Source organism: Meleagris gallopavo, chromosome 14 (genome assembly GCF_000146605.3).
Source record: "Meleagris gallopavo isolate NT-WF06-2002-E0010 breed Aviagen turkey brand Nicholas breeding stock chromosome 14, Turkey_5.1, whole genome shotgun sequence".
NCBI classification, from domain to species: domain Eukaryota; kingdom Metazoa; phylum Chordata; class Aves; order Galliformes; family Phasianidae; genus Meleagris; species Meleagris gallopavo.
This window is the reverse complement of record NC_015024.2, coordinates 14125920-14146044: the sequence shown is the minus strand read 5'-3', so window position 1 is coordinate 14146044 and position 20125 is coordinate 14125920. Positions and strand designations below refer to the sequence as shown.

The following is a 20125-nucleotide window of genomic DNA, read 5'->3' as shown; positions in this document are numbered from 1 at the left end:
GCCCAATTTACATGCAGTGGAGCGTACCTCTGCAGTCACACCTCGTTCTGAGCTTTAAGCCCTCAGAACATACCGGCTTGGCAGCTTGTGGTTGTGTGCTGGTGGCAGAGAGTGTTCTGCCTTTGTACTGAGAGGCTGTTTGGGGCTGCATATGGTAGAGGGCTTTGGGCTAAGTGAAGACCTTACACCTTTCCCTTGTGTTGCCCTTGAATTTCTATCCCTCGCTTGGACAAGAAGTGCTTACGCTTGGGTGTATCCACATAGGTTTGTAGAAATGTGTGCAGGCATAGCTAAAATATCAGTACTTTTTGAAGATTCTTCATTTTCTGAAATTCTTCAGCATTTGATCAGTGCTGCACATCTGTCAATTCCTTCCAATATTTCTCCACAGGCACCTGGATTATAACAGCCTGACAGAAGTAAACAGCGGCTCGCTCTATGGCCTTTCATCTCTCCACCAGCTTCACCTCAGTAACAACTCTATATCCCGCATCAACCCTGACGGCTGGAGCTTCTGTCAGAAGCTGCATGAGCTGTGAGTTGTTTCCCATTGTGGTTGTTTAGTCAGAATTTAATGCTAATGTAATGCTGGCAGGCAAGGGAAGTAAGGACTCCACAGCTTCCACTGTATAAACATGTAGAAATGCAGAAATGGCCTTGTTATTCATGATGTTATGACCTTCACAGCACCTGTTTAAAATACCTCTGCACCAGAAACGAAGGTTAGAATTGACTGAAAGAATGCAGTGCTGAAAAACACGAAGAGTTTGTGACCTGTGGCTTAGCAGCGCTTTTTATCTAGATAGTTAGGAGACATATGCTGCTTGTTGTGTGACTGTACAGCCTGAAGGAAGTTTTGCTTTGTCCTCTGTATTTACAAAGAACAGTCTTGTTTTTAGCTAGCACAGATTTGGGTCTTTAAAGGCAGTTCTCCTTCTTTCTCCTATTTACACTTCACCCTTTCTGTCAGATTCAGTTGTTAAGAGGTAAATGCATTGGCTTTGCTCTCCTGAGATTTCCAGCTGTGAACGTGGTCTCTTTGATAAACGAAAGAAACCCTTGCTGTTGTGGAAAGCCCCACAAAGGGTGTCTTTGGGGTCTGTGGCACTGCTTAATGCCTTTTTGAAGAAACACACATGGATGCTTGCAGTACTTACAGAAGTAGCTGTCATCCCCTCGGTGGGACTGTGGATAGATTCACTTTTTTCTCTGGAGGACTTGACACATGTGGTTAGTGGAACTGTAATTCATTCTACTTGAAGCTTGAAAATCTCTTGTTAAATATTGTTAAGGATTCTCCTCCACCAAAGAGCACAGAGCTTGCTGTTTTCAGTGGCTTGCTCAGGACTGAGACTAGAGGTCTCTATCTGCCTATCCAGCTGTGAGTTCCTCATCTGTTGGATTTGGATTCAAAGTTAACTGGTCCTGACACATGTGGTTCCACTAAGTTTAGAAGCTCTTGAATAAATATTGTTGCACATTGACCAACTATGATATTTTGTTAAACCCAAATTATTCATTCAGATGCGGATTTTTCTTTTGGCACAGGGCAATATTTTTGTTGTTAGTTGAATACATATGTGATTGTTTAATTAACTAATTTTTCAAACTGTTGTGAAATTGTCCATGCCTGAAGGGTTCTTTTGCTTGGCCTGGTGCTGTACACAGCTACAGTTCCTTCACGTGCAGATCAGCAACTGATATTTTACTAGGTTAAGGTAGCAACAGTGCAGAAGTTTTCAAGGCAATGGATCAGAAACAGCACTGTGCTCTGCCCATGACCTGCTTAAATCTGAAGCATCAGAAAAGAGGAGCCTACATTTTTAAGGCACTCGGCTGGATCTCTGGAACAAGCAAATTCGGATCACTACACTGCCATAGAAATGGAGCTCTGGGAGCTCTCTTCTCTCAGAGAGCCAATATCCAGCGGCTGTGTTGAAGCTCTATTTCAACATGAGTTCCAGTGGGATGGGTAAGTCCCATCTGCATCTTGCAGAGCTTACATCAGAGCTCCTTTAGGGAGAAATATGCTTGTCTCTTCTACCTCACATTGTCTTTGCAAACCCTTCAGGTTTAGCTGAGAAGTTGCACATGGTGCTGGATCATTATGTGTCCAGTATGGATTGGGATCTCCTGCAGAGAGTGGTGACCTGTTCTGGCTTAGAGGCTTTTTCAGTAACCATGGAACCCACCATGCAGGATGGCCTCACTTGCTCTGGTACAGAATGGAGCAGGTTTGGGAAAGGCCTTGTGGAGGTGGTAGGAGGCACTGAGGCATGCTCAGCCCAGCAGGCAGGATTGCACTAGTGTGAGGCCAGAGATGACAGTGTTAGCTGAGATTGGAAAGGCGATTATGTGGGTGTTAGCACACAGCTCTGCAAAATATTACAGGCTGTTGCAGGTGTTGCCTTTAGGGTAAGGCTGCTGCAGAGAGCCATCAGATACTCATAACTGAAACTCCCACAGCAAAAGAGTACTTGTAGGAGAGGTCTGCTCTGAAATTGAAGAGTGAGGAAAGGAAGCGGCAGATACACCTAAGCTGTCTCCATGTGCTTCTTTGAATGTGTATCTTACGTTCTTATTAAAAGATCCTTGTTCCCCTATTGCTAAATCTGCTGGGTTTCAGTTTTCAGCAAATAATTCCCTGGTTACACAGGGAATTAATTTCAAAGTCCTTGACTGCAATAAAAGAGAGTTGGCCAGACCTCTGCTTACATGTGGTGAGGGAAGAAGAGATCATCTGAAGCATGAGTTGTCTGTCCTTCAGCTGTTAGGAAAAAACGTGACTTTAAGACTCTGGTTTCACGTAAAACCTACCAAGAAAGGAGAGCACTTGACTTCTTGTGTTGTGGGTGTGAGATAGGGCTGATTGCATTCACCAGTCAGGTGCTAAGGCATCAATGGAAAAATCCACTGTGGGAACATACGATTTCATCAGATGTAAATGATGAATTGGCTTCTGGGTCTTTTTCTTCAGAAAGATGAAGAAGTCTCACTTCTTACCTATCGTTCCATCAGTGGGAATGACATGAGTTAAATATCCTGGTCCAGAACTGGCTGACAGCAGGAGCTGCAGCTGTACACCATGTTTCTGGTTAACTGCTTTGTGCATCTCTGCAGCATGCTGCTTTTTGAGCCGTTCTCCCACTTCTGTGCCAGGCCAAAAGGGCCATGTGGGCAGACCATTTCCATTTGTTCGTTCCAGTGATTTCCCACCGGCAGGGAGATGAGAAAGGGCAGCAGTGCCCGGTGACTTCTCTCAACCCAGATCATCCAAACCACCAAGGAGGGAAGTGCACTTTCTTACAAATCAGCCTTTCCCACTGGAGGAAGCAGAGGCCTTATGTGTTGAAGGAGGCCACCAGCAGGTGCGTTCTCTCCTGAAATCTTCCATCTGGTTGCAGCCATTGAGAGACCCTGCCGCCTGCTGCTGCCCATCCGTCTTGAGGTGACGTCAGGAGGAACGGATGGGAACATGCTTTCACCAGTTGCTGCAGGAACCCTTCTGTGTAGAATCAAAAGGAAATATTTTCTTCCTCAGCCAGGTTTAGAATTACTTTTGAACGCTTTTTTTTTTTTTAAAGCCAAATTCTTTAATCGCAGGTGAGGACATAATTTTGACCAGATGCCAGTTCTTCATAACTAACACTACAACTTCTTTAGGAATGTTGTCCCATACCTTCTTCAAACTCATTAATCTTCACTGAATTTTTTCCAAAGCTTGCCCTCTGCCTGCTCACACAGCTAAGAAATAGACAGCTCATTGGCTAAATAAATGACACTCTCAATGCTTCAGAACTTGTGCCCTTTTTTGACTTAGGTTTTGGCATTTCAGTGATTTTTTTGCAAGCCTTAGACACATTTTTGAAGCAGGTTCATTAACAAGAAGGACTGGAAAAGGAATCTGGAGGCTTGGAACTCAACGTGATGGGTTTTTTTCGCCTGTACAGGCGATTTCAGTGCTTGTACAAAGCAGCACTCCACTTTTTTTGAGGTTAGCAGTCCAAAGCCTCACAGTTTCCAGAGGGACTTGTGCTCCCAAGGCTCCCATTTTCTAAAATTCTATGCAGTCGCACTTTGTAGAGAGAGAAGCTTGGGAAAGTGTGAGTAGCAGGATGCATCTGAATGCAGAAAGAAAGAATAAAACCAATGGGGAAACAAGCAAAAAAAACCCAAAACAACAGCTCTCCAACATTAGTCACTTGTAAGTGGAGATGATTTCACAGAGACTCTGTGCTCCTTGACAGAAGGGAGCGGGAGGGAAGGCAGCTGGTCTGCAGCAGATACCTCCTTCCTGTGCATGAAAGGAAGCATTCACTTGCTTCGTGGTGAAATGCTTTTGGCTCTAGACTGGGGTGGAGCAGGCTGTGGAGACACCCACACTCAGGTGCCTGGGGCTTGCTGTGCACAAGTGCAGAACGATAAGGCACCTCCTGAATATGGAGTCTGGAACTACCAAATCTTACTGTTCGGCATCACTCTCCACCTCATAAGGTGTAAGTAAAGGGGAGTGCTTTGTCCTCAGAAGATCTCCAAATAGAGTGAGGACTGAAAACAGTCAGGACTGATAGCTCTTGCTGATATCCAAGTGTTATAGAATGTTGAAACCTTTCCTGAACATTTGGGGGCTGAGGAGGTGTGATGCTCCCAGGCCCTAACTTGGAGACACAGTGGAGAAAGAGTAGCTTCTTCCCCACATAACTGACAGCATCTGTGTTGGGTTGTTGCTCTGATTCATTTCTGGAGGAGTCTCTCTCATGCTCAAAAGACTTCCCCACAGATGGGTGCCAAATGCCTGCTGCCCCATGGTATCATTTGGGAATATTTGCAGGCTGCAGTGCTATTTCCTAATCAAGCTGTTATGTATCCACCCAGTATACACTGCCTCTTGTGAGATTGTTGTGGGATGGGAGGCAGGCACTGGCTGGTGCAGAGGAGTTTGGAACAGACTGGTTGGATGACAAGGGCTGTTGTTTTTCTCCTCAGAATACTCTCTTACAACAACCTCACCAGGCTGGACGAGGGAAGCTTGGCAGACCTCGGAGGACTGCATGTACTACGGCTGAGCCACAATTCCATCAATCATATTGCAGAAGGTGCCTTCAAGGGACTCAAAAACCTGCGTGTTCTGTAAGTTGCTCCTAGCTTGTCAGATAACACAACACCTACCTTCCCTCCTCAGGTTGTGTTCTGACAAAGTGTTCTCCTTTGCAGTTTCTCTGGGCTTCTGCATCCTCAGCTGCAGACTCCCCTGCGTGCTGCACTCTTGTGTTTATCCCATTAGTCAAGTTCAGTGAACTCACAGTTTTCAGTGTAGTTAGGAGAATTGCAACTGGATTGGTCAGTGTTACAGAGTGCTTTCAGAGTAGAGGGCCCCAAAATAAAGTTAAAGGAACATGGGACAGGATCCTGAATGCAGCTCAGCTAAGCAAAAATTCCTAAGGTTCACCTAACAGCAGAATTCTCTTGCTATCATACTAACTTTAATTGAAGTTCTTAGAAAAGGACTGTTTCTGTTGGCTCACACTATGCTCAGAATCTGTGAAGAAAAATTCCTTCCAGTGACAATGTTGAAAATTTGAATATCACCTGTAAGTATGCTGTTAAGTATTTTTGCTGCTACATCTTCTTGGTAAAGATGGATTTGAGAAGGAAAAGCAATGGCAAAACAAATCCAGAGGTTGGGATCTGCTTATACTTCTGGATACCAGGAGTTTAACACCCAGGAGTGTAGGGCTCAACCGTGGTAGCAGGAAGCTGCTGAGGGTACAGATACAGAGCTGAGCCTCCAGGCCACTTGTGTTCAGCAGGCTGACTTCATTCTTTGATACTTCATTCCTCCAGCAATCCAGTCTGGTTTGAGTAATTAAAAGGAAACGGGAACAGAGATCTCTTGCCTCTTTACAGTACTTTCTTCATCTCTCTCCTTTATTGAAATTCACGGTGGAGGAAGTGACAGGAAAGTGAGTTTGGGTTTTGTTTGATTTTTGTCTTTTTTTTTTATTTTTTTTAAACTTAAACGAAAGCTTTTCAGCCACTGGGCATTTAGAAAGGGGCTTCTTTGAGGCAGCTGTCAGGACCGGAACTAAAGGTTTCCAAAGAGAAATGGAGGGAAGGGGAGCTGGCCTTCTCTTTGCTCTGCAGTGAATGTGGAGCCTCTTTTATGTTTAGGGCCGAGGGGGGAGGAGGAGAGGGAGTGTGTGAGTGAGCTCTAATTTAATAAAGAGAAAGGCCTATTGGGTCCTGCACCTGGTGAAAAAGACCCGAGCATGCTTTAATTATGGCCCATTGTTGGGGAGCCTTTGGTGGGTGTGAAACTGCTGAAATGTGGAGCTATTCAAATAGAGGTCAGGCCCAGAGACCTTGCAGCACAATGATTAACAAGGCTGCTAGCATTCAAGCTCAGCCAGCCAGAAAGAATAGGAAATTGGCAACAGGGGCTGGGAGAGGAGTTGGAATACAAAGAGAGCAGGGCCAAAGTACCCCACTCTTTCTTTTTTTTTTCTTTATTTTCACCCATTTGTTGAGAAGGGTTTTTTCCTCCTTTCTAACTCTAAACCTTTGAGTTGTCTCTGGATGAACAAGCAATACCGTTTTCTTTTTTCTTTTTCAAGGAAACACAATGTGTGGCAGTCAATTAATAAAAGTGCATGTCAGAGGGTTCCTGTGGGCCGTTCCCACCGGGCTGTCTTTGCCATGGGAAAAGGTTTGCTGATCCAAAGACCAGAAGCCAGTGGTGGATCTGAACAGGAGAAGGGATTTGCCTTTAAAAACCAGACAAACAGAACAGCTGGCATTGGCTTGGCAAGCAGAGGGAAACTGTAGAAACTATAGCTCCAGGAGGAGCTATTTGCCCCGTCCCACTTAGATAGCACGGAAACTGTCAGCACATCAAAGCATCTCTCCTGCAACTGTCTGTACCCCACTGAGGTGTTGGGTTTTTATCCATCCCTTTGGCACTGGTGTACCCACAGATCACTCTGACATCCGCTGTAGTGCTGGCGGAGGGCGGCGTTCCCCAGGGATGGGGTTCAGCTCTCACGCTGAAAGCAGCTGAGAAAGAGGAATTGTGGCTTTGGGCCATCTCCTTCCACGTTGTTAATTCACACACCAAAGCTGAGAAGGACTGCAGCCAGCTTAGGTACTGCACACAGCAATCACAGCCCCATCCCGTGTGAATATTCAAACTGTGGAATTATTATTATTGTTCCCTCATACATTATTGTGTGCCTGTGCCTTACAGCCCAAGAGTTAGGCTGTGATGCCTGTGCCTGGCATTTGAAAGAATGCAGAGGGCTTTGTTTCAGAAACGTTTTTCTTTCTTGGTTTTGATATATTTAAACAGATTGATCTGATAATAGTCTTCAAAAGGTGCGAAAAGAGTACCTGAGGGTTCAAGGGGTTATCTGGATGATTTAGTTGGCTTTGTTGTTGGTTTTTGCTAGGTTTTAAATCGGAGTGATGTAACAAAACCAACAGAGCCTATTTATTTTTTCTTTCTTTTTACTTAACATTAGAAATGATAAATTTCTGTCTGTGTTGCTGGGTATTCAGTGCTAGCTGGAATTAAAGCGCAGGAGGGAAGGATTTTTAAACAGACTGTTTGAACAGCTTTTGTGGATCTTTCTGTTTGTTCTGTCTGCTTGTTTTTCTTCAGACCCCTTTGACGCTCATAATTGATGGCGAATTTGAAAGCCAAAAGAAGCTAACTCTGGAAAAGGAATTCTAACTTTTCTTTTTTAATGGTTATACAGAGTTTGGCTTGCACAATGATGATAGTGCTTTCCTTTGTTGAACTTTCAAGTTCATTGCCAGAAAAAAATGCAGCTTTGTAGAAAATACACCATCGTCTTCCTAAGATAAAGCTGTAGACAAACTCACGTAGACATAGAAACAGCCCAAGTTATCTGAAGTCATGATAGCAGCATTTAAGGACAGCTGTTAAACCCTGGTTGTTCAGATTTAATGTCCTGGTGGAATTTAAATTGAAAGAGAAAGGGGAGCAGTACTTTCCTTTGCCTTCAGTGGGCACCATCCAAATGCAGTGAAATTTCACCATCAGAGACATAGGGGGGGACTCCCTGCCTCATCTTACCTACCAGTTCCCCTTGGTTCTTTCATTTTACTTTTGGGACTGTATGTTTTTTTGTTTGTTTGTTTTGTTTGGATAAACAAAATTAGAACAGGACTACACCCTACGTGTTTAAAAAGTAGCTAGTGGCTCAGTACTGGGGGGTTCAGCCAGGAGAAAAACACTTCAGTGTTAAAAAGTGATTAGTGTGGCTTTGCTCCAGGACTTAACCAGTTTTGATAACTGCTATGACAAAGTGGGAAGCTCTTTGTTTGCCATTCTCAGACTTTCTTATGTTTGTTTTTAGTGATGACCCTAGGACTTAGACACCGATTATGAGCTTTCTCTTGTCCTCTCCCCAGGGAACTGGACCACAATGACATCTCAGGCACAATAGAGGACACCAACGGAGCCTTTACAGGCCTAGAAAATCTGAGCAAGCTGTGAGTATCCCTGGTTTGAAGTTCTGCAAAACAGTTGTGCTGTGTGCGCTGGGGGGTGGATCTCTCTCCTCTCTGATGCTGTTTCCCTTCCCTCAGAACAAGATAGAAATCCACAGAACATCTGAGGCAAAGTAGTTCTGCAGATAGGAGGCAATTCTGGGCTTTTGAAAGCACACATCATTGCTTACTGTGTGTCATATACCATAGTTCAGAAACTGGAGAGAGCAACTTCGGTTGTTTTCAGCTCTAAGATTTAGCACAGCTATTCTTTGCTTCTAAAATCAAACAGCAACCAAAGCCCCCTTGCAATCTTCAGCAAACCACCGATTGATGGAGTGAATAACAATAAACAGAGAAAAATCATACCATTTCCTGTTACAGCAGAGGATTGAGGCAGGATTCATTTCTGTGGGATACTCTGTCTGAAAGTGATCTTTTGGGCTTGCTTCCATGTGCAGCGACAATAAAAGGCACCATGGGGCATAGGCTCTTAAAGAGATAAAAAGAAACCTAAGGCAAGCATGCGCCTTGCAAATGTTTATTGCTTGCTTGGCCTTCACAAGTATTTTCACATTGCTCTGTCTGTGCTTGTTCGTATTCCATTTGAAATCAGTTATATAAATCAGCCCTGTCAGGGAAGCCTCTGATGGCTTGTGACAAACCAAGAGTCTTTCTAATCATTACCTCTTGCCTTTGTTTAAGTTCTCAGCACCCTCCCATCACGCTGTCTCTGATGCTGGGATGGCACAGCTAGAGGTGCAGTAAAAGTACCTCGATGGATAGCAGATGGCCAGAATGAACCCTGGCAGGCGGTATATTGTCGTGTTCTCATTAGAGGCTCCTGGGGGAGTGGGAAGAGCCGTGCAGGACTGGTGGGGCCGTAATGCTTAGATGGAGGAGAAAAAATTCAAGTCACAGACATAGATGGCGATGGATCGTTGTTGAGAGGAGTCGCTGGGTCGAGGGAGAGGGGAAACAGGTTGCAGCTACAAGTAAAGTGAGGCAGAAGGAAGAAATGGATTTGAGGGCAGGCAGGGGAGCAGAACATGTGTGGGAGGGAGAGAAACCAGTAGGAATTTCTGTGTGTGAGTGGGGAAATCTTCCCTCAAGTTGCTTAAAAACAAAAAAAAAGCAGAGGTGGCAGATGTGGTGGTGGGAGAGTCCTTGGCTGATGTTATTGGAGTTCTCAGATTTATCTGACGAAAACAGTGAGCACATGGCACATGGTCAGAGGGGCAGTGGGAGCTGAGGCTTTGTCCAGAGGGACTTGCAGGCTGCAGTGCTGTGAGTCTGAAAGGAGTGCTGCTCTGACAGGAGAGGGGAGAGGTCGCTTCCTGCTGGGACGTCACCACGGGGCATCGCTCCCATGTGGCCACTGTCATGGGAATACAGAGTAGTACTCCTGCATACCTGAGTGTGTCAGAAGCGTTGGGTGCAAATGGCAGAAGAAAAGTGAAACAGCCAGAGGGGAGAGCACCAGGGGAAAGAGTTCAGAAGGATTGACTCAGTGACCAGGAGGAATGAGCGCTGGTGAGCTGCGGGGGTCAGGCAGAGGCCAGGAGGAGCAGGATGGAGCAAAGAGCCTGCAGGGCTTTGTGGGCTGTGTGCTTGGAGCTCTGTGCAGAGTCCTACTGCTGCTGGTGGGGCAGCCCAGCCTGTTCATAGTAAAGTTCTTTACCATGAGAGTGGTGAGGTGCTGGATAGGTGAGGTGCTCAGAGAGGTTGTGGATGCCCAGTCCCTGGAGGTGTTCAAGGCCAGGTTGGATGGGGCTCTGGGCAGCCTCGTCTGGCATTTAATGGGGAGGTTGGTGGCTCTGCATGTGGCGGGGGGGTTGGAGATTCATAATGCTTGAAGTCCCTTCCAACCCTGGCCATTCTGTGATTCTGTGACCTGACGTTGGTCATTGGGCACAGACAGCAGCTCCAAAAGGTGGCTGGTTTTGTCTGCTGTTTTGTATGTGGCAGGAGCTTGTGCAAGTGTAAAGAAGGCTGAGTTTGCAGCAAACTCCATAGCCTGGCACAGCACACAGACCAGGCTGGTCTCTGGCAGACAGAAGAGGTTTGGTTACACAACAGCAAACCTGCCACAGGGCAGCTGGTTGTACCTTTGCTGGGATCGTTTCTTGACAGTCAGACTGTAAGGCCAGAAAAAGCCCTCTGAGTATGAGGTTATTTCATTGTAGAGCATTCTGGGCACACCAGGGAACATGCACTTTTAAAGCAGTGTGCTCAGGTCCACTTGAGCTCATCAGCACTTAAATCCCAAACTTGTAATTTCATCTAAGTCTGAAGTGAGTGTTATTCTTGCTAGCAGGGTTTTTTTTCTTAAATAAAGTAAAACAGCAGCCTCTACAGAGCACATCTCACTGCCTGATTTAAGGCCTGTATTTAAACCGTCAATAGGCTTTAAATGCATTAGCATACAAAAAATAAATGGGCACTTCAGAGGAGACCTTCCAATGAATTAATAATCACCTCGGCTCTGTGGAGATTGCCTTAAAAGCTGCTCCCCTTTGATCTGGCACAGATTAGCCTCTGAAAGGATTTAACGGGGAGAGGGTTGTTCGCTGAAATGAAGGTGTTAAACTGAGAGGTGGGAGGCCAGTTACTTTAGCCTTCCCTGAATTATATATGAAGCTGTCCGGGATGGAGAGCACAGGCCTAAATTAAAATGTTTCTTCAAGAAAGGGAGTCGAGAAGCACCGAAGCATGAAAAGCATCAGTGGAATCGCTGGGGAGCAACCGGTTCTCCTAATTATTCAAGCTGCTCAATGTAACCGGTTTTTTTGATGGCTCACTCAGTGACTGAGGTCTTCCTGCAGGTGCAAAACTGGCTGGAGGAGAAAATGCTGCTTTCTAATGAATTGCGTGCCTGGCTCCTAATTACACTTATGCAATCAGTGGGAGAGCGGTCGCGCCCAGCTCTGCTCACAGCAGCACGACTGGGGACTGCAGCAGGCAGACAAGCAGCAGGGCTGCATGCCACGGCCCTTGGAAGGGGCTGCTGGGTCACAGAAGTGGCTGTTTGAGATCTGAAAGGCAGAAATGAGCTTTCTGGGGGCATGGTGTTATTGCCAGTATGGTATGGATTTCTTGCAAACATAACCATAAAGTTGTTTGCAAGTGGCTTATAAATGTGGGTATTCAGAACACCAGGCTTCCTGCTTACCTCTGCACAGATAGAGATGTGTTGAGAGAATCATCATCTTCAGCTTTCAAAGCTGGGGCCCTGGGCAGCCTGGTCTAATACCAGATATGGAGGTTGGTGGCCCTGTCTGTGGCAGGGGGTTGGAACTTGGTGATCCTTGGGGTCCGTTCCAACCCAGGCCATTCTATGATTCTGGGATTCCAGATCTACTAGAAACAGTAAACACAAATCTCCAGTTATCAAATCCAAGCTCAGCATAGCACTCATTTAGGATTATGGCTCCAGAACTTACTGCGTATGGATGTAGCCATATGGCCAAAGTTTGCATACAGTAAATTATTTACTGTATTAATCATTCTAATGGAGTTTCCAAAGCCTTCATTAATACAAGATACCTTTTACCAAATTATGGTGCTCATGATTGCACACATCTTTTGGTGCCTGGGTATTTTAGCCAGAACACAGAGCAGTTCTATGCTCTAGGACTTCTGATGTGCTGATCTTGGATCTTGATTTGGTAGCAAGCAGTGCCAAGATCGTAGTGTTATTAGCATGTGTGTTGCACCCTATGTTTGAAAGAAAGTTCTTGAAGGAACAGTCAAAAGCAGCACCTGATGTGCCAGTCTGTGTACTGGATCTGTTAGTAATGACTTGCATTGGAAGCCACGTCAAGCAGGAGGTGATAAACAGATGCACCTGGCAGATGAACCTCACACAGAGAGAGCTTGGGGAAGGAAGGAATTTCCTAATTGATGATACTGGCTGATGTTTCTGTAAAACAGTCGAGGATATCATCCATTTTGTATGAACCCTGACCAGTCCTGGTCAATATTTATGGAAGACTCTGAACACCAGCTGGGCTGCGAGCACTCAGCTGGCTCTTGCCTACTGATGATCCCCCTCTTGCTGGTGGGCAGGAATGGTCTGTGGCCACAGATACAGGCAAGCGTGCTCCTTGTTTTGCTCTCTCTGCGCAATACCTTTTCTCTCTTTCCCTTTGGCCCCTGAAATTACTGCTCTGCAGTCAGTTACTGTATTATTCTGCTCTGCTGTTGTATTTACAAGAGGCCAAGGAGGGAGGTCAGCACTCACTTTGATTGGGTGCTGCATGCACACAGCCCGGAGACAGCCCCAGCCCTTGTGTGTGGATGACCAGGCAGGCCAAGCAGCAGGGGAGAGATTGCCACTCTTTTACTATGCAGGAAGAAGTCAGAAATGAAAAGTGTTTCAGGAAGAGACCAAAGTCTTGTTAAACTGTCTTGCACTTAATCCTGACCAAAGCCAGCCTTCAAAGAATAGAGGGGACCTTCTGTTACTCAGCAAGCTGGTTTCCAGGCACTGGAGCAAACCTGCCTCTTTACATGATATGGCACATTCCCTTTTGTGCTGTCATCACTATTAAATTCAAACACAGATAAAAGGATTTAATTTCAGGAGTGGGAAAGCGAATGTATTTCAGCCCTCTTAATCTCCATGCAGTTCAGATTTCCCGGGACTTGCACTGAGCGCGTATATCAGATAAAGCCACGCTAATTGTGTTCCTTCTTCTTCTGCCTCCCTCTCCCCATTTTCTTTCTGTTTATCTGGCACTGGATGTTTGGAAACTGCAGAACTCTGTTTGGAAACAAGATCAAGTCGGTGGCCAAGAAAGCATTCTCAGGGTTGGAGGCCCTGGAGCACCTGTGAGTAACCCACCATGCCTCGTAGTTTGGGAAGGGGGGTCTGCCAAAAGTTGCTGCCTGAGAGATCTGCTAGCAATTTAATAGTGTCTTTGTAAACTGAGAAGCCAGTCCATTTGTGGGGGCCACCTGCTTCCTTCTCATTATAAGTCTGCCTCAACTTTGGCCTTTTTTTGTGCCAGAACAAAGTTATAGAACATATGGCAAATCTGCATGCTCTTAATTTTTTGGTTTGTTCTTGGATAAATAGGCCTTCACTTGCATACTGCTATTTTGCAGGCTGTTGGCAATGAAAATGTGCTATTTCAGATGGAGCTCGCACTCTTCCTCCCTTGTCCTGACTTCTTCCTAAATCTAGGCAGTGACACATGTTCCAAATGACTGCTCATGATACAGCATTGCACATCCCCATTCAGCACAACTGCCTTAGAGCGATTTGCAAGAAGCAGATTTTGGCTGCCACTATGTAATTTTTTTTCTGTGATCCAAAGCTGATGACTCCAGCAGTGACTCATGAATAGCTTCCTTTCTGAATTAAGACACGTTAAAGTATCTGTGACTTTGCTGTCGGTGTTTCATTGACTGCTGATCGTTAAGAAATGTTGTGAGCACTGAGAATGTAGTGACTGCCTGACTCAGGGGTACCTTCCCTGCTAAAGGGTCCCTTATCAATGCTGCATGGAGATTTCCTCTGCAAGCAGAGCTGGCACTGGTCTGTCTTGCACTTGACTTATTAAATGCAAGCCTGAAATCTGAGACTGCTCTTTTCAGAAGACAACTGAATTTTTTCAGTTAGCAATAGTTGAGAGGGAAGCTGTTAAGAATACGTTCTTTTGGAAACTTTGCTGAGTATCCTCTCAAAGTGACTTTGCGAGATGCCGTTCAGTGCAAGCATTAGCTTTCTGCACATTGTTGATCTGGCCTGGGAAACGACATTTCTGACTATCTTTGGTTATTGGGAGGGCTGAGGAGTTTCTGAGACTGAGAAAGTGTAGTGAGAAAGTGGGGTAGGGACCGACTCAGTCATTTATTCCGGAATGTTTTGTTCATTTACTATTGCTTGGTGTTACCTGTTTGATAGGAATGTGCTTTGAAACCTATTTCCACGAGCTGCAAGTGTCTTCACCAGGAGCTAAAATCTCACTTGCTTATTAGAGGCAGCACTTGGGTATGGAGAGATTTTGTCACAGCCATAATATCCTGTTGTTCACATTGCCTTGGTTGTGTTCTGCAGGAACCTTGGAGATAACGCCATCCGCTCCATCCAAGCAGATGCTTTTGCTAAGATGAAGAGCCTGCGGCAGCTGTAAGTAACTGGGCTGCACGCACCATGATGGAGCAAGGATCTTTCTTGCCCTGGACGTGAGGAGTAGCACGTTGTTTCCAATGGGGTGTTATTCACATTACTGTCCATTTATTTCCTCCTCCCTGCTGTCCTCCTCTGTAGGGTATTTTTACACACGAGTAGCTGTCGCAGGAACATCTTGAATTTAATAGTGAGTGAAATTAGATCATCAGAACAGGTTATTCCAGCAGGTTCGCATCTGTGTAATGATTCATCTCCACTCAGGAAGTCCAGCCCAGGTCCTGTTAGCCGTCTCTCCTTCTCACACTGTCACAGATTTAATTCCCAGTTGCCCATCTGCTCCTCTGCAGTACCTATGTTTAGGGTTCACGTACTGTACTGACATTTCAGCGATAGCCCCATTTGAACTGAATCCACTTGTCATCGAGCCTTCTGGTGTAAAAATACAGATGCGTCATCAGAGCTGCCGCTTGTGCTCCAAGCTGGGGCTCTGCCCTGTTATCAGACACTGTTTCCAGTCTTGCCTGGTTTCCTTTTCTCCTCCATAAATATTTAATCCACTCTCACCACTCTGGAGTAGTGCAGTCTGTGGAAGAAGGAATCACTTAGTTGGTACTCAGGCAAGTTCAGGGTCTTCTTCCTGACTTTGAAAATGGGAACCAGACAACTGATGCTAGCAGTGACATGAGTACAGTGACTGCAGGGTCAGTAAGATCAGGTTGCATGCCCACTGTCTCTTTAACCACTTTATCTATCTGCTACGCTGGCTCTTGAAACAAAACAGAGGAGAAAGACTGATCTGGTGTTATTAAAAAAAAAATAATCCTGAGTCTCCACTTCTGTTTGCACCCATAGCTCTTTTCTTAACAGAAGGTGCTGAGTTACTGTTAGAATGCTGATAAGTGCTGCTGGGGACCACTCTGAAAACTGAATAATAAGGCACCAGGGAGTGTCTCTGGAATACAGGAAGGGGTTGTTTTGTGTGGAGATGAAATGCCACCTAAACGTGTGACATAGGTAGTGCTTTGAGGACAACCCCGCAGTCCTTTTCTTCCTTCCACTCCTGCTGAAGGGAAAGGAGGAATGTGACTAACATGAAAGGGCTGTGAGCTTTGCAGCCCTCCCTCCATGCAGAACTCACAGTGGGCTGTGTTGGTTTTGTTTCCCTGCAGCCACATCAACAGCGACAGCTTCCTCTGTGACTGCCAGCTGAAATGGCTGCCCCCGTGGTTAGTGGAGAAAGAGCTGCAGTCCTTCGTGGTGGCCACCTGCGCCCATCCCGAGTCGCTAAAGAGCAAAAGCATTTTTGCTGTCCTGCCAGAAAGTTTCGTGTGTGGTAAGTCTTGCTTGTGTGTTTTGAGGTTGTATGAAGGGCAGAACTCACTTGGGAAACATTTTCTTTGACTACTAGCATGTTATTATGAGAGGGTTTCTGTTTTGTTTTGTTATTCAATGGGATCAAAGGAAGCCCAAGCCTGCATTTGGAAAATTTGTCATTGGCTACAATTTATTTCCCACCACAACCGCACAGCGCATTGCCTGCATCGCGTGAGTCCTGCACAGGGCTCCATGGCTATTAAATCAAAAGGGACTAATGCTCATTCCAGCTCCAAATGGGGCTGCACAGCTGCACAGTTCCCTTGGCTTGCTATTACCAAGACTGCAGCTATAAAGTTATTCATCTTGCAGCATTCTGAGCTCGCTCTGTGGCTTTGTGTTCTTTGCTTATCTTTTCTCCTTCTTGCAAACAAGAACAAGGGGTTTAAAAAAAAAAAAAAAAGGAGAACCTCCCCATCATAGCTCCTTTTATTGGACCATTTAGGCATTAGACAGGAACCAATTGGCTAACACCTGAATTATTATCATTTTTCATCTAAGTAGCATCTACTGGTGTTCTCCTATTCACTCTCTGCAGTTGACTCTGCACCTGAGCTGCAGGTTGCAAAGAATCTTTAGTGAACGCCTGGCATGCACACATGTCTGCAGCTTCCCTAGTAAAGAAATATAAATGATCAAAGGAGACTGAAGTGATGCTCATGCATCCAGATTTTGGGCAACACCACCATCCCACCACCACCTAGGACCCTTCACTGCTAATGCAGTGCTGGAGTTTAAGTCATAAATTCAGGATTGTTTCCTTTGTGCATGGGCTGTGCAGGGAAGGATAGTTTCTTTAGACTAGTGTATTTCTGAGGTTCAGCTACATGGGTGAAAAGAGCTGGGCATCCTCTGGTTTCACATCTCTAAGTGACTATCTCATTCAGATTAACAGAAGGAACCCGAGAAACAAGAACCTCAGCTGGAGGTGTGTGGTATGTGTGCATTATCCCAAAGGTGGGCACTTTCCAAGAGCAAGCTGCTTTTCTGGTGTATACAGCAGAGGATGTAAAGACGGAAGTGTAATAGTGTCTTTCATTAACATGCTGCTCATTTCTAGTTGCACCTCTTTGCTTGTTCCAGTCTGCCCCTATACTCCAGAACTAACAGGGCTTTCTGTTTCCTCTCAGATGATTTCCCCAAGCCTCAGATCATCATCCAGCCAGAGACCACAGTGGCCGTCCTTGGGAAGGACATCCGTTTCACGTGCTCTGCTGCCAGCAGCAGCAGCTCCCCCATGATGTTTGCGTGGAAGAAAGACAACGAAGTGCTGCATAATGCTGAGATTGAGAACTTTGCCCACGTGCGGGCGAAGGATGGTGAGGTGATGGAGTACACCACCATTCTGCACCTCCGCCACGTCACCTTTGCCCACGAGGGCCGATACCAGTGTATCATCACCAACCACTTTGGCTCTACCTACTCCAACAAGGCTCGACTCACTGTTAATGGTGAGTAGAAAGCTGAATTCTCCTTCCCTCCCTCAGCAATTTTCTGGGGCCAGCTGTAAACCTGTAAACTCCTGAGGGTTTTGCAGGAGAAGTTCGTAACCTCTTCACACCATCTGCTTGCCTCTCAGGGGATGCTGAGAAATGCCATGTGAGGAGCACATGCCAGGCCTGTGATGGCTGCCATCCAGCCAGGCACTGCTTTAATGGCTTTATTCGCTTGTCTTTGGCTGTTCCAGTGGGTCTTTGCCCATGGGAGTAAAAAAGTATAGAAAGAAAAGAGAGTGTAGTGATTGAAAGCAGGAGGGATAATGGGTTTTGTTTCCAACTTAATCACAGAAGAGAATTAGCTTTGATTCCAGCTCTAATGATCCTGAGTGGGGTGTCCTGGACAGGTATGTGCTGTGGAGATAAAAGATATGTAAAAGGTAGATAAAAAAAAGCATCTTGTCATCTGTTGCCTATAGATAGTAATCATGTCCATGTCCTGCCTAGGAAGGAAGGCACTTAGAAGTGCCTGGAAAATTGTGTTTTCTCCATGGAATTGCTCATCCTTCTTTCAATTTTTTCTTTATCAGTGTTGCCCTCATTTATCAAAACTCCCCACGACATCACCAGCCGGACAGGGACAACGGCACGGCTGGAGTGTGCAGCTGAAGGACACCCCACCCCACAAATTGCCTGGCAGAAAGATGGGGGCACAGACTTCCCTGCAGCCCGGGAACGCCGCATGCACGTCATGCCTGATGATGATGTCTTCTTCATTACGGATGTGAAGATAGAAGATATGGGTGTCTACAGCTGCACAGCACAGAACTCTGCAGGATCTGTGCTTGCAAATGCCACCCTGACTGTACTGGGTAAGATGCCTGAGAGTCCCTGAAAGACTAACTGGTCTAGAAGCAGGAACTGGAAGGGATTGTTCTTTAGCAGTTGCAGAAATGTGACAAAGAGGCCATGCTCTGCGTTCTTGTTCATTCTTCTGCTAGGGAAAAAAAGCCTGCTAATTAAAAAAAAGGAGCTTCGAGTCACATTTCCTCTGTTCCAGGGAGCCCCTGTAGCCATGCTATTTCCTACCTAGGAAATTGACTTCAAAAGGAAATTGTGCTCTCTTTCTCTGACCTTGCCAGATTATTCACGTGTGTCAGCCATTGCCCCCAAAGCCTAGGCTTTTTCTTTGTTGGGAGCACTACCACCACCAAGTTAAGAGACTGCTTTGGTCATGATTTTTAGATCTGTTTGGTGCACAGCTGCCATACTCATAGGCACATGGCCACATACTGCACTGCCAAGTGTTTGTAGAAAATGAGTTATGTTCAATACTGTTAAAAGAAAAACGTTGTCATGGTATCTCCACGAATTAATTTCTGCTTTATCCCCCTGCAGAGACACCATCTTTGATTCACCCACTGGAAGACCACGTAGTGTCTGTAGGTGAGACTGTGGCTCTTCAGTGCAAAGCCACGGGGAGCCCACCTCCCCGCATTACCTGGCTGAAAGGCGACCAGCCCCTGATTGTGACAGAAAGGCATCACTTCACCTCTGGCAACCAGCTCCTCATCGTTAGGAATGTTGTCTTGGAAGATGCTGGGAAATACACTTGTGAAATGTCCAACACCCTGGGGACAGAGCGTGCGCACAGCCACGTGAGCATCTTGCAGTCTCTTGGCTGTAGAAAGGACCGTACCACTGTGGGGATCATCACCATTGCTGTGGTGTGTAGCATCGTGCTGACTTCGCTGGTCTGGGTCTGCATCATCTACCAAACCAGAAAGAAGAGCGAGGAGTACAGTGTGACCAACACAGGTACCTCTAGTATCCTGCTGAGGCTTTTCCTAACCTGTTGTGTTATCAGACTTCCCTCTGGGGCCAAATCAGCGTGTCAGGTAGCCACAGTCTTACTGGAAAAGCAGTTGGCTTTTCTCAGTGGTTCTCTTGGCTGCAGCAGCTGGAACCACCCTTTGCCTGCATGTTTACAGCTGCATTTCTGTCCTTGGCTGGCTCTTCAGAAAGGTCTTTTCCAAGTAGAAGTAGTTTCAATTATTGTTTTGCAACTTTAATTTTCCATGACTGTAAATGATAACTAACTCTCGAGATAGTCAGCATGATGCCCACGATGCTTAGATCCTGTCTTCACTTCTTGAGTATCTGTATTTTCAAAGACTGTGTGTTCTGAACATAGAAAAATGAGCCTCTAAAGCCGGAAACCCTTTTTCCATATTGCCCGTAAGAGCTGTTGTAACCATACTGATGAGGGTCATCCCTCTCTTCCTGGGGGAAGAAGGAGTGCTTATTGCTTTCTGCCAGTCTTGAAAGGGGATAATAAGGTGTTGAAACAACCTTGCAGGGATGAAACTCTCTTGCCATCAGCTTTAAACAGTCTCCATACAGAAGTAAGGCAAAACCACTTTAAGGCTTCCCTCTTCTCAGATTTGTGGTCTTCCTGTATTACTGTTAGATTTAGATATAGCATGAGGTGGACTTAAGTAGGAAATGCTGGATGCCATATCACCAGTGCCATGTCTAAGTGGGATTTTTGTCTCCCTTTCATTCAGTCCTGGTTGTACTTGAGTTTCACTTGGTATTTACATGGCAAGGGAAAGTAAAACTGCCTGATACGAGATGGAGAAAGCCAAGGGTAGCTAAATGACTT

The 20125-nt window shown here is 45.8% G+C and overlaps 1 protein-coding gene across 2 annotated transcripts in view; it reads left to right on the top strand.

Moving 5' to 3' along the window:
• The window catches only part of LRIG1 (leucine rich repeats and immunoglobulin like domains 1), a 52796-nt gene that overhangs the window by 27153 nt on the left and 5518 nt on the right, over positions 1–20125 (top strand). For both annotated transcript variants that reach the window (XM_031555615.1, XM_031555614.1), the window contains exons 6-14: positions 392–535; positions 4987–5130; positions 8434–8514; positions 13273–13344; positions 14576–14647; positions 15820–15983; positions 17155–17475; positions 18051–18332; positions 18859–19278. In XM_031555615.1, coding sequence (XP_031411475.1) covers positions 392–535; positions 4987–5130; positions 8434–8514; positions 13273–13344; positions 14576–14647; positions 15820–15983; positions 17155–17475; positions 18051–18332; positions 18859–19278 — 1700 coding nt within the window. The remainder of the gene's footprint in view (positions 1–391; positions 536–4986; positions 5131–8433; positions 8515–13272; positions 13345–14575; positions 14648–15819; positions 15984–17154; positions 17476–18050; positions 18333–18858; positions 19279–20125) is intronic.